At 45.4% G+C, this 14,591-nt stretch overlaps 1 protein-coding gene across 2 annotated transcripts in view; it reads right to left on the bottom strand.

The window, feature by feature from the left end:
- LOC141172992 (uncharacterized) overlaps nt 1-14,591 on the bottom strand; it is a 41,415-nt gene that overhangs the window by 2,013 nt on the left and 24,811 nt on the right. For both annotated transcript variants that reach the window (XM_073657606.1, XM_073657607.1), the window contains one exon: nt 1,368-1,430. In XM_073657606.1, coding sequence (XP_073513707.1) covers nt 1,368-1,430 — 63 coding nt within the window. The remainder of the gene's footprint in view (nt 1-1,367; nt 1,431-14,591) is intronic.

Below are 14,591 nucleotides of genomic sequence, written 5' to 3'. Positions count from 1 at the left end.
GCTCACCGTTCTTGAGATCATTTTGACCTCACAGGGTGATATCTTGTGTGGAGCCCCAGATCAAGGGAGATTATCAGTGGTCTTGTATGTCTTCCATTTTCTAATTATTGCTCCCACAGTTGATTTCTTCACACTAAGCTGTTTTCCTATTGCAGATTCAGTCTTCTCAGTCTGGTGCAGGACTACAATTTGGTTTCTGGTGGAGTTTGGAGTGTGACTGTTTGAGATTGAGAACTGGTGTCATTTATACTGACAAGTTCAAACAGGTACCAGTACTACAGGTAATGAGTGGAGGACAGAGGAGCCTCTTAAAGAAGAAGTTACAGGTCTGTGAGAGACAGAAATCTTGCTTGTTTGTAATTGACCAAATACTTATTTTCCACCAAAATTCGAGAAAAAATTCTTTCCAAATCAGACAATGTGATTTTCAGGATTTGTTTTCTCGTTTTTTCTCTCATAGTTGAGGTCTACCTATGATGTCAATTACAGGCCTCTCTAATTTTTTTAAGTGGGAAAATTTTTCACAATTGATGGCTGACTAAATACTTTTTTTCACCACTGTATTTGAGACAGTCCTATAAAAAACATGAATGTTGAAATGTAGATTTTGCAACCATTCTCTTTTCTTATTTTAAACTGTTATTTTCATGTGGTCTGATATGTTCAGTACTTGACGATCTGTATTTCTACGTTTAGTGCTTTTTTTTTGCAAAATCAAAGATTCCAAAATATATGTGTAATGATTCTGCATACAGAAACATGGCTGTGGTCATTAATAAACAAATTCCTGCCAGGCTTTGTTTTACAGTGGGAGTGAGCTGGAGAATATTGACCTGCTGAGAAGCAAAAGCATTCTCTAAGATTAGCCCATAGGTTCGGATTAGCTGTGCTCTTCAGTCTTTCTCTGCCCTAAATTAAAGGGGTTATCCAATGCCCTTCACTATTGTGGTGGAACTCAGTGATGTGAATGACGTTACGACCCCACACACCTGGTGAGATGCGTGCACAAGTTTCAGGTCTAATGAACAGAATATGTGTGTAAACTCTGACAACTGTGAACTCGTCGACAGGTACAAAGAGTCATAACATCATTGGCATTGCTCACCTCTGATGCTGAAGTGAGTGATGCCTGAAAATCCCACAAATTACTCATTCTGCCTGAAGACCTCAGTAATCTGAGACTGATTGCTAAAGAACCCTCATCTGATAAAACCTTATATGTAAATTTTTGTTATCTGTTCCTATCAACTAGATTGTAATGCAGGACTGAGCCAATCACATTTCAGACAGTAGTCACATTCTTAATCTCAAGAGTAAAATATACTAAATTTAGAGAGAACTAAATCATCAAGTGCCACTATAGTTACCTTCAATTGACTGTATATTTCTGTAATATCTGATCTCCTGAGATCGGTATATGTGGACTCCGTCTACAGGAACAAAAAGTTATATTTTTATTTTATTTTCTTCAGTTTGGAGAAACATATTTATATATACAGTACCTTGAAAAAGTATTCATACCCAAAAAAGTATTCATACCCCGTGAACTTCTGCACATTTTTTCCCATTACACCCACAACTTTAATGTATTTTATTGGGATTTTATGTGATACCCACATAAGTATTTGTTAAGTGTAAAGGAAATGATATAGGGTTTTCTAAATATTTTAAAAATATTTAGATTTGAGAGTCCTCAGTGGTTGGTACCTTTTAATGGCTAACTGGAAAGATGGTAACAAATTGCAAGCTTTCGAGACTTCTCAGGTCTCTTCATCAGGCATAGTATACCACAAAATCTAAAGAGTCACATATTTATACACAATAAGACACACAAAAAATGCAATAGGTAAGACAGGTGATGAAAAGCAGAGTTATTATGGAAGAGATAAACAGTTCTGGCTATAAATATTTTAGCAGTTAATAGATAAGGAGTGTGAAGGTTTTATTGTCCTGTGACTAGGTCCAGTGTTGTGATGGCCTCACAAGTCTGAGAAGAAAATTCCTTAGTTGATGTAGAATGACATAAATCCATGCGACACATTCATTCCTGCTCTGAAAGTGTTAAACGTCACCATCAGTTTATTTTCTGAGATTCTTCTTTCGCTTTGAGATTTGTAATTACCTTTTAATACCAGTAATTTCATGTCTTTCATGCTGTGATCAGGGGAACAAAAATGCTTGGCTACAGGTAGATCTATTCTTTTTTCTATTATTGTGTTGCGATGATGATTCATCCTTGTTCTAAGTTTTCGCCCTGTCTCCCCTACATAAAGACCCCCAGCTGGATATTTGGTACATATAATTAAGTACACTACATTAGATGTGATACTGCTGAACATACCTGGGATCTTATAGTCCTGATGTGAATTGGGAATCTTTATCTTGTCTTTGGTCGTTATAAACGGACAGGTTTTACATTTTTTCTGGTTGCAAGGAAAGGTACCTGTAGCTGGTGGAGATGACAGGGAGCGTCTGACAATGATGCTTCTTAGATTTGGGGGCTGCCTGAAACACAGAAGTGGGGGTCTGGAAATATGGATTGTAATCGGACATCTTTTTGTAGTAAGGGTTGTAGTTTCCGTGCAGCTCTTCTTAGCGCCTCCAGATTTGGATTGTAGGTGACTACTAAAGGCACCCGGTTGTTTTCTTGTTTCATTTTGTAATGTAGGAGGTGATTCCTTGATATTCTGGTGGCTCTTGTCATCTGGTTCTCAATTGTTCTTGGATGGTAGCCCTGTTTCAAAGAGGTCTTTCTGAGGCCATCAAGGTGTTTGTCTCTAGCCATCTGGTTGGAACATATCCAATTGTATCTGATGGCTTGGCTGTAAACAATAGAGTTTTTTATGTGTTTTGGATGGAAACTGTCCCATTTAAGGTATGTAGGACGGTCGATTAGTTTCTGGTACAAGGATGTCTCTATTTCATTGTTCTGTAGCTTGATGATGGTGTCCAAAAAGTTAATTTCAGTACAGGAGTAGTTGAGTGTTAGGTTGATGGTGGGATGAAATCGATTAAAGTGTTCATGGAAGGTCTTCAGCTGTTGCTCAGACCCCGTCCAGATGATTAAAATATCGTCAATGAAATGATAGTAGGCCAGAGGCCTGATGGGAAAAGAGGACAAAAAGTCACTTTCAAGCTTGGCCATGAAAAGATTTGCATACTGTGGAGCTATTTTACTTCCTATCACTGTACCAGTTTCCTGTAGATATACGTTGTTATCAAATTCAAAGTAATTGTGGGTGAGGATGAATTCTGTAAGTTTGACAACAGAATCAGCAACAATTCCCGTAATTGCACATGTTTTTGTGTGTCTTATTGTGTATAAATATGTGACTCTTCAGATTTTGCTGTATACTATGCCTGATGAAGAGACCTGAGCAGTAGTGTTGAGCCACCCCCGTAGTGTTCGAGTTCGGTTCGGTTCGTCGAACACCAGTGTGTTCGCCGAACTGTTCGTCGAACTGTTCGTCGAACACCTTCGAACACCGTTAAAACCAATGGCAGGCAAACAAAAACACATAGAAACACATAGAAAACACATTCAAAGGTGTCCAAAAGCTGACAAACTGCTCAGAAGACACAACTAACACATGGAAAAGTGACAAGTACATATAGTCATGCGAAAATAAAAGAGGTGGAGGAGTAAAAGGAGGGGGAGACACAGATATAGGCATGTCATGCCCTTCTAAAATCCAAAAAGTGAGAAGCCGACAAGGCCAGTCCGCTCCTGCCCGTGCCACCTCCGTGTCGCCGGGTTTGTGCCAGAGCCGCGGTGAACCCTGATGGCCAGCCCCCCTCTCCCAATACTGGTGCCTGTCCGCTGGTGGGTCGAGCGAGCCCCCCTGTGGTGGAGGCAGCTCTAAGCTTTTTAATTTAAATTGTCTCTCTAATTTGAATGAATACACTTTAAATCCATTTACAAGGATCTATTGGAGGGCAAGTCTCATGCCAGCAGCCGCGTAATTCCAGCTCCAGTAGCGTCCACTAAAGCTGCTGCAGTTAAAAAGATTTTATAAGGATCGAGCTCGGTTGTCCACCGCAAGGCATCCTACTGCCAGTCCCAGCCCCTATGCCTTGGGGTGCCTCCTGATGCTCTTCACTGAGTATCCCGTGGTCCCGAAGCATTTCCTTTGAAAAAATGAAGTGTCTAAACTACAGGTGGTGTAGCTTGCTTAACAGCCGGGATAATCCGCTGACTAGCAGACACTGCTACTAGGCACAAAGTATTTCCTGGGCTAGATGCAGTTAAAAATTTGTAATTAGATACTCTCGTTGGATGCTGAGAAAGCATTCCATAGAGTCTCCTGGCACGCCATATATGATTCTCTTAAAAAGCTTGGGGTAGGGGTCTAGGGGACCCTTTTATAGCCAAAATCACGGCCCTGTATCGCAATACGTCACCTAGGCTGAAGATAAATGGAACTGTAGCACCCTGAGGGCTCGGTTGCTACAGACGTATTGCACCTCACCCAGAGGTGTGATATCTCACTCTCAGGTAAGGATGGAGTGTGGATCAGGACCCGACACCTGCATGCATTACACCACATTGCCGTGGGGCAGGGCGACCAATATGCCCCTGAGATGGGCACGACAGTCCCTGTCCCTGGCTGGAGTGGGGGGAGGGAACACTGAGGAAGGGGAACCCTGTAGTGCAGGAGCAGGGAGGAAGCAGTTCCTGGGTGCATTGAGAAGGGAGTATAAAAGGTGGGCACCATCTTAGTTCAGTGTAGAGAAGTCTGAGCAGAAGTGGCAGGGAGCAGGGGCTCTGCATGAGCTCTGCTCCGGAGGCGGGCCTAGTAACAGAGGCCCAGGCCTGGAAGAGGGAGAAGGAAGGAAGAGGAGCGGAGAAGGCTCCAGGAACGAGGAATGAAGGGATCCCAGGGGTGCGGACGGGCGAGTCGCCACCGCACGCCCGAATCCACCTGCGTGGAGGGGTCAGGCCAAAGGGGGAGACCGGTCCCCGAACTAGTGGAGGCAGGAAACGACCCTCAGCTAGAAACCGGAGGCTCTGACATTTTTTGTGGCGCAGCCCCTCGCTACACCCGCTTGGAAGGCACCACATAGGGTCAGGGAAACTGGCGCCAAGTTTACCAAGAGGAGGCCCGAGGCAGCCGGACAGAAGTGTTGGTAAGAAAGGCCAGACAAAGGACACACAAAGGGGGTCCTGTGAAGTGCTCCAAAGTTATCTGGGAGTTGTCTGAGCCCCTCACCTGGTGAGCACAGTACGACGTGGGTAGCCATTACCTGCAGACGTGGTCTGGATAATAAGAACTGTGAGTAAAGGCCCTGGACTGCATCACTGACTCCGTGTCGTTACTGCTGCTGCCCTGCACCATCACCCCCATCCTCCGCATACACTGCCCTGAGGCTATACTCCTCCCGTGGGGAGTTATGCTACGCTCTGCTGCACCCACAACACCAGCCTCAGCGGTCTGCCCTGTAGCGGCGGTTCACTCTGACCGCAATCCACGGGTGGCGTAGTCGGACATTTAAACATCAAAACCACATAAATAGTTCAGCCACTGGTTTGACCGCCCTGAGCCACGGAACCGGGTCGCCGCCACGAAGACTACAACCACCAGCATCCACCAAAAAGGGTCCGGCTCCGGGTGTCCCAAGGCCCAGGGGGTGCGTCAGAACATTTTCATCACCTTTCACAATCACCAATGGGACAAGGCAGGGATGTCCTCTGTCCCCTCTCTTATACATCCTAGTGACGGAGCACCTGCTCTCATCAATTCGCCATAACCCCAATATTAGGTGGATTGAGGTGGGAGGCACCGAGTACAAGTGCTCTCTATTTGCTGATGATGTCCTAGTATATATCACTCAATCACATATATCCATCCATGCTGTTATGGCTGAAATAGATCACTTTGTTACATGGTAAAATTTTAAAATCAATGCAGCGAAGTCTGAGGCCCTCGATGTCTCCCTCCCCAAATCCATATAGGATTCCATCCAGTCCAACTTTCCCTTTGCCTGGCCCTCACAGGGTATCAAATACTTAGGAATTCCTATTCATAGAGACCTCTCCCATCTATGTTATCTTAATTTTGGGCCCTTTATTGAACAATTCCATACAGACCACGGTTGGCAAGTTAGAACTGTAAGATTCACTACGTGAACCGCTGGTGTTTTGTGGAAAAGCACATGTACACCGCGTTCCAAATTATTATGCAAAAAGTGTTTAGGAGTGATAAGGGAAGAATTTCTTTGTTTGTCAGTTAAACTCATTGATGGTGATGTGTGTCAGGGCTCTTTATATCACTGTAAGCAATTGCAGACACCTGTGCTAATTAGTTTGGCAGGTGTGTCCAATGAAAGGCAAGACTACTTAAGAAGGCTCTCTCACATTATTAAGCAGCCTACATTTTCTGCCAAAATGGGAAAGAAAAAGGATGTGTCGGCTGCTGAGAAGCAACAAATTGTGGAGTGTTTAGGTCAAGGCATGACTACAATCAACATTGTGCGATGATCAGGATGAAGTGTCTTGGCAATCAAGAAGTATGTAGCTGATTCACAGTACACACGTGTGCGTGCTGATAAGGGCAAATTGAGGACTCTTTCCTACAGGCAATTACGTCAGGTTGAAAGAGCAGCGGCAAAAAAGCCTTGTCATAGCAGCAGACAAGTTTTTGAAGCTGCTTGTGCCTCCAACGTCCCCCGAACAACAAGATGCAGGGTCCTTCAGAGGTTTGCAGCTGTGCATACGCCATCCTGTCGACCTCCTCTATCCACTTCACACAAGCAGAAACGGCTCCAGTGGGCCAAACATTACATGAAGACTGATTTCAAAACTGTTTTGTTCACGGATGAGTGCCGTGCAGCGCTCGATGGTCCAGATGGATGGAGTGGAGGATGGCTGGTTGATGGACACCCCACGCAAACACGGCTACAGCGCCAACAAGGAGGAGGTGGAGTAATGTTTTGGGCTGGAATCATGGGGAGAGAGATTGTCGGCCCCTTTAGGATCCCTGAAGGCGCTAAAGATGAACTCCATAATGTATGTGGATTTTCTCAAACAGCACTTCCTGCCATGGTTCAAGAAGAAGAACCGTGTATTTCACAGCAAGATCATTTTTCTGCATGATAATGCACCATCTCATGCTGCACATAAAACATCTGCATCTCTGGCTGATATGGGCATAAAAGGGGACAAACTTATGGTGTGACCCCCATGCTCCCCTGACCTCTACCCCATTCAGAACCTTTGGAGCATCATTAAAAGGAGTGTCTATGATGGCGGGAGGCAGTTCACATCTAAGCAACAGCTCTGGGAGGGTATTCTGTCCTCATGCAAAACAATTGAAGCAGAAACCATCCAAAACCTGACAAATTCAATGGACGAGAGAGTTCAGAAGCTCCTTTCGAACAAGGGGTCATATGAGAAAATGTAACATCACCTAGCATAAAGTTTTGAGTTGAAAACTGTTTGATTTCAGTTTCTAACAACCTGCTAATGCTTATAATTTCAAAAATGACCATTTTTTTGGTCTTTATTAAAATGAAAAGGTTGATCGAAAAGTTTGGGGGATCTAAGAGTGTGGCAACCCAGTAGTCATGATTACTTCGAATTCTGACAATATGAGGGTCATGCTGCAGGTAGTGCAGCAAGAAGGCACTTATGTGTCTTGCGCATCTCGGAGCCCCAAAATTATTTTCCGGGCTAGATGCAGCTAAAAATTATTTTTAATTTTAAATCTGGTGGAGCTTATTATAGATGGCCTAATAGGATCAGTGCTGCACACTGCTACAAAGCCCAAATTATTTTCCAGTCAAGATACAGATAAACATGATTAGTAATTTAAAAGCTTAAAACGTTTGGTAGGGTGATTTTAACCAATCATCAAGCTTTTACTCTCCCCAGGATGACACAGGGGTAGAAAAGTCGTTTCGGATCCATGATTTGTTCATCTTTATGAACGTGAGTCTGTCTACATTATCAGTGGAGAGCCGCGTGCGCTTATCTGTCAGCACACCACCAGCAGCGCTGAACACACGTTCAGACAGAACGCTGGCTGCGGGGCATGACAAGATCTCCAAGGCGTAAGTGGCTAGCTCCGGCCATTTATCCAGATTGGAAGCCCAAAAAGAGCAAGGGTCCAGTGACACAGTCGTGGCTTCAATGTTTACTTGGAGATACTCCTGTACCATCGTCTCTAGGCGTTGACTATGTGTCAGACTTCTTGTCTCCTGTGGCCTTGCAAAGGATGGGCTAAAAAAGTGGTGAAATGATTCCGCAAAATTGATGTTACCACCAGATACTGTGGTTCTGTTACGGTTTGAGTGCTGAACACTTGACGGTCCCACGGTTGGCAAGTTGGAACTGTGAGATTCACTACGTGCACCACTGGTATTTTGTGGAAAAGCACATGTAAGATTCTGCAACAGTCTCTGCTGATACTCCTGCATGGGTGCATCCCTTTCTATGGCAGGAATAATTTCTGCAAATTTACTTTTGTACCGGGGATCTAACAGTGTGGCAACCCAGTAGTCAGGATTATTTCTAATTCTCACAATTCGAGGGTCATGTTGCAGGTAGTGCAGCAAGAAGGCACTCATGTGTGTTGCGCATCCAGGAGCACCAAGTCCCTGTTGTGTTGGTGGCGAGGTAACAATCATGCTTCCTTCCTCTGTCCTCTCCCCCCAACCTCGCACAACAGAAATGTGATCAAGGTCTCCCTCATCTGATGAGTCTTCCATCAGTTCGTCCTCCACTTCTTCCTGGGCTCCTGCACCTTCCTCACTAGTTTGGCTGCTACCATGCGCCCTGGTAAAACCATCTCCCCCACCCTCACATGCCTGCCGCCTTGGTGCTGCCGACCTTCTGGACCTTGCAGATGTTAGCCCTTCCGCATACAACTCCTCCTCCTCTACTTCCTCCACCTCCTCTTGTGCCACCACCTGACTCCGAATTCTGTTTAACATGTGCTCCAGCATGTAAATCACCGGAATAGTCATGCTGATAATGGCATCGTCAGCACTAAACATCTTCGTCGCCATTTCAAAACTGTGCAGAAGGGTGCATAGGTCCCTGATCTGAGACCACTCCTCCAGCGTGATTTGCCCCACCTCTGAATCTCGTTGGCCCAGGCTATACGTCAGAACGTATTGCACCAGGGCTTGTCGGTGCTGCCACAGTCGCTGCAACATGTGCAGAGTTGAATTCCACCGGGTAGGCACATCGCATTTTAGCCGGTGAAGTGGCAGGCCCAACGACTTCTGTAGAGATGTAAGTCGCTGAGCTGCGGGATGCGAACGGCGGAAGTGAGCACACAGCGACCGTGCCCTCTGCAGAAGGCCATCTAGTCTGGGATAGTGGGCTAAAAATTGCTGGACAACCAGGTTCAACACGTGAGCCATACAAGGCACGTGTGTGACATTGCCCCGGCGAAGGGCCGCACCCAGGTTTGCAGCATTGTCGCACACGGCCTTCCCTGGTTTCAGGTCCAGTGGAGACAACCATTCATGAAATTGGTTCTCCAGAGCTGACCACAACTCCTCAGCTGTGTGACTCACATTTCCCAGACATTTCAATGTAAAAACCGCCTGATGACGTTGAGCCCTACTGCCAGCATAGTAAGGAGGTGTGCAGGATCCCTTCTGCGCAGTTAGAAAGCTTGTGGCATGACCAGACAGGCTTTCGGTGCAGGTGGAAGACCGAGAGGAGGTTGAGGAGGCAGAAGCAGTGGAGGAACTTTGACATAAAGAGGATTGACGCACAACTCGTGGGGACGGCAAGACTTGGACAGCAGCCCCTTGTCCTGCTGTCACCATAGTTACCCAGTGCCCAGTCAGCGACATGTAACGCCCCTGTCCATGCCTACTCGTCCAAGTGTCTGTGGTGAAATGCACCCTGTCACACACAGAGTTTCTCAAAGAAGCGGTGATGTTGTGTGCGACATGCTGGTGCAGCGCAGGCACACCTTTCTTTGAGAAGTAGTGCCGACTGGGCATCTGGTACTGGGGCACTGCAACGGACATAAGGTCTCGAAAATCCTCTGTGTCCACCAGGCGGAAAGGCAGCATTTCTGTAGCCAAGAGCTTGCAGATGGTGAAATTCAACCTCTTAGCTTTCTCATGGCTAGGAGGAAATGGTCTTTTACTTGTCCACATCTGAGGGACCGAGGGCTGGCTATTGTGCTTAGACGGGGTTGATAAGGGTGTCCCCGGCAAACTGCCGGTCTGTGAGGAAGATGCAGGCGGACATGTTAGGTTGCCTTGATCCAAAGGTGGTGCTATCGATGTCGGACAGCGCTCAAGACCAGCTGGTGTTACCACCTCCAAAGAAAATGATGACCTGCCAATCACGCTGGCTGTTGCGGGTAAAGAGGTGGCAGGTCTGCGCCCCAAAACAGGTGTGACTGCTGTCCCCCCAGTCACAGAGGATGAAGAGGCCGCGGATGAACAAGATACAGCAGACGGTGGTTGGCCCGGCCGGCTAGGCCGCATTGTAGCACACTGAGCTTCCCACTGCAACTTATGCTTCATGTCCATGTGCCGGTTCATGCATGAAGTACTCAAACTATGTATTTTTTGGCCTCTACTTAGCTTTTGCTGACAAATGTTACAGATAACACGAGTTGGGTCATCTTTATCGATCTGAAAAAATGCCCAGGCTATGCAAGGCTTAGCACCCATGCGACCTGAAGAGCCACCACGACTTCTGGTGAGAGGCAGAGTTGTGTTTGAGGATGCAGTTGTTGACGTGCTTCCAGTACTACGTCTCTGTCCAGGAAGGCGCAACCTGACCTCGTCGTCACTAGCATCTTCCTCCACCTCCTCTGCTGAACTCATCTCTTGGCTGACTGTGGGTTGACAGTAAGTGGGATCTCCGACCTCATCATCATCACCCTGTGCGTTATCACACCCGTCTTCCTCAGAGCCAACCTGTTCCTGCCCTGACAAAAAACTAAAGTTGTCGCTCCAATCAGGTATTTGAGTCTTATCATCGTCTTCCTCATTGTCTCCACCAACAGGAGTTACAGTTTGGGAATGAGGGTCTACATTATGGTCAGAACCTTCTGCGTCTGGTCCTGGATCCGACTCATAAAGATTCTGGGCATCAGTGCAGATCATTTCCTCGTCTGGATTCACAGAAGCGCTGGAGTCGACCTCTGATTCCCAGGCTATAGTATGAGTAAACAGCTCTGCAGACTCAACCATCTGTTCTACCTCATACTCAGACGGGCAGCTGGAGATTTGGGAGCAGTGAGGAAGCAAGTGCGATTTGGGTGACACCTTTGAGGACTGGAGTATTTGTGATGTTGAAGTTGATGTGGAGGAGAGCCCACTTAAAGGAGCACTTGATATCCGTTGAAGCACCTGCTGTTTTTGTGCCTCATCTGGAATTTGTAGCGATTGGCATGGCCGTAAGAAAGGGATCTTATCACATTGTCCGCTAAAAGAAGTAGACATTTTAGTTTGGCTGGAAGATGGTCTTTCTTCTGCAGATGTTACTGTTGCTTTAACACCTACCCCACGGACACAACCTTTTTTCCCCTTCCCAACACGCCTATTCCCCTTTCCACCAGCAGCAGGCCTTTTTCCACTCATTTTGGTGGTTAACTAATTCACAACTCTGGAGTTGTTTGCACAAAAAAACAATGGATGGTAACCGAGCAGAGCTGAGTGGCCAAACTGTGGTATTAGGCCAAAACTATTGGCTGGGTTAGATGCAGAAAAAAATTATTTTGAATTTGCAACCTGATGGAGGTCAGTATAGATGGACTAATAGAGAAAGTCCGACACACTACTAGAAGGCCAAATATTTTTTCAGAGGTAGATGCAGAAAAAAATATATTCAGTTTGCAACCTGATGGAGGTCAGTATAGATGGACTAATACAACAAGTCCCACACACTGCTAGAAGCCCAAATATTTTTTCAGAGGTACTGTAGATGCAGATAAAAATTAGTTTTAATTTGCAACCTGATGGAGGTCAGTATAGATGGACTAATAGAGAAAGTCCGACACACTACTAGAAGGCCAAATATTTTTTCAGAGGTAGATGCAGAAAAAAATATATTCAGTTTGCAACCTGATGGAGGTCAGTATAGATGGACTAATAGAACAAGTCCCACACACTGCTAGAAGCCCAAATATTTTTTCAGAGGTACTGTAGATGCAGATAAAAATTTGTTTTAATTTGCAACCTGATGGAGGTCAGTATAGATGGACTAATAGAGAAAGTCCGACACACTACTAGAAGGCCAAATATTTTTTCAGAGGTAGATGCAGAAAAAAATATATTCAGTTTGCAACCTGATGGAGGTCAGTATAGATGGATTAATAGAACAAGACCCACACACAGCTAGAAGCCCAATATTTTTTCAGAGGTAGATGCAGAAAAAAATATATTCAGTTTGCAACCTGATGGAGGTCAGTATAGATGGACTAATAGAACAAGTCCCACACACTGCTAGAAGCCCAAATATTTTTTCAGAGGTACTGTAGATGCAGATAAAAATTAGTTTTAATTTGCAACCTGATGGAGGTCAGTATAGATGGACTAATAGAGAAAGTCCGACACACTACTAGAAGGCCAAATATTTTTTCAGAGGTAGATGCAGAAAAAAATATATTCAGTTTGCAACCTGATGGAGGTCAGTATAGATGGACTAATACAACAAGTCCCGCACACAGCTAGAAGCCCAAATATTTTTTCAGAGGTACTGTAGATGCAGATAAAAATTATTTTTAATTTGCAACCTGATGGAGGTCAGTATAGATGGACTAATAGAGAAAGTCCGACACACTACTAGAAGGCCAAATATTTTTTCAGAGGTAGATGCAGAAAAAAATATATTCAGTTTGCAACCTGATGGAGGTCAGTATAGATGGACTAATACAACAAGTCCCACACACAGCTAGAAGCCCAAATATTTTTTCAGAGGTACTGTAGATGCAGATAAAAATTAGTTTTAATTTGCAACCTGATGGAGGTCAGTATAGATGGACTAATAGAGAAAGTCCGACACACTACTAGAAGGCCAAGTATTTTTTCAGAGCTAGATGCAGAAAAAAATTATATTCAGTTTGCAACCTGATGGAGGTCAGTATAGATGGACTAATAGAGAAAGTCCGACACACTACTAGAAGGCCAAATATTTTTTCAGAGGTAGATGCAGAAAAAAATATATTCAGTTTGCAACCTGATGGAGGTCAGTATAGATGGACTAATAGAACAAGTCCCACACACTGCTAGAAGCCCAAATATTTTTTCAGAGGTACTGTAGATGCAGATAAAAATTAGTTTTAATTTGCAACCTGATGGAGGTCAGTATAGATGGACTAATAGAACAAGTCCCACACACTGCTAGAAGCCCAAATATTTTTTCAGAGGTACTGTAGATGCAGATAAAAATTATATTCAGTTTGCAACCTGATGGAGGTCAGTATAGATGGACTAATAGAATGATGCCATGCCCAAAAGATTTTACTTCACTAGGTGCAGTAAAAAAATTGGTATTCTATACACAGGTGGTATATCTTGCAACACAGATAGGCTACTCCACTGACTAACACACTCTGCAATAGGCCAAAAAGGATTAGCTTTGCTAGATTCAGCCAAATGCTGTGAAAAAAACTTGCACAGCACTGGCACAGACCTGCCTGGCAAAAACTGATAGGAACTCATGTAACCTAGTCCTGAAAAGGACTGCAATTACAATTAGTCTTTACTCCCACAATCTATCTATTTAAGAGCACAGACCTGCCTGATAAAAGTCGTAGGAAATGCTGTAACCTAGTCCTTAAAAGGACTGCAATCACAACTATTCCCTACTCCCAAGCTATCTGTATATTTGTGCGAAAATTGGCTTGAAATTAACAAGGTATAGCGCACATGTAGCACCCTGAGGATTCGGCTGCTACAGGGGTATTGCACCTCAACCCAGAGGTGTGATATTCCACTCCCGGGTAAGGAAGGAGTGTGGAACTGAGCTCAGATAGACTGCATGCACTACATACATCCCATTCCAGAGGAGCAGGCCGACGGTACTCCCACTTAGAAATGTGCAGGTACAACCGAGCCTGTTCCTGGCTGGAGTGGGAGGGGGGTGGTACATCCCATGTAGTGTAGGGGCAGATAGGGGGAGCAGTCTGGGTAGTGATAGGAGCTCATTGGGTGCTGGTCACCTGAGCTCACACATAGAGGGATATATAAGGAGGGCACCAACTTAGATCAGGGTCAGACGCTGAGAACAAGTCAGTTGGAGAGGAGAGAGAAGGAAACAGCAGCCCTGGAGAGAGAGAGAGTGGAGCAGAGAAAGACCCAGAGGGGGAAGACTGAAGGGACCCAAGAACCCAAATTAGAGCACCGGGTGAGGAGTCAGCATCAGGGTACCGGAACCCAAGCTGGTGGGGGTAAAGACATTCCCCAGCCAGAGACCGGAGACCGTGGGCAGTGTCTGTCACGGTCACCCACCACATTCACCCCGAAGGCACACCACATGAAGGGTCAGGGAACCCAGGGCCAAGGGTGTCCCAAAAGAAGGCCCGAGGGAGCTGGACCTAGGTGAATCCCTGGTGGGGACGGCTGAAGAAAGGACAGAGGGAGAGCTCAGGGCCACGCTCCGGACTTGTTTG

This window comes from Phyllobates terribilis, unplaced genomic scaffold, assembly GCF_046119375.1.
Source record: "Phyllobates terribilis strain yellow unplaced genomic scaffold, ASM4611937v1 Scaffold_12__6_contigs__length_324123572, whole genome shotgun sequence".
Lineage (NCBI taxonomy): Eukaryota > Metazoa > Chordata > Amphibia > Anura > Dendrobatidae > Phyllobates > Phyllobates terribilis.
Note: the sequence above shows the minus strand (reverse complement) of the source record. Positions and strands in the feature narration are given on the sequence as shown.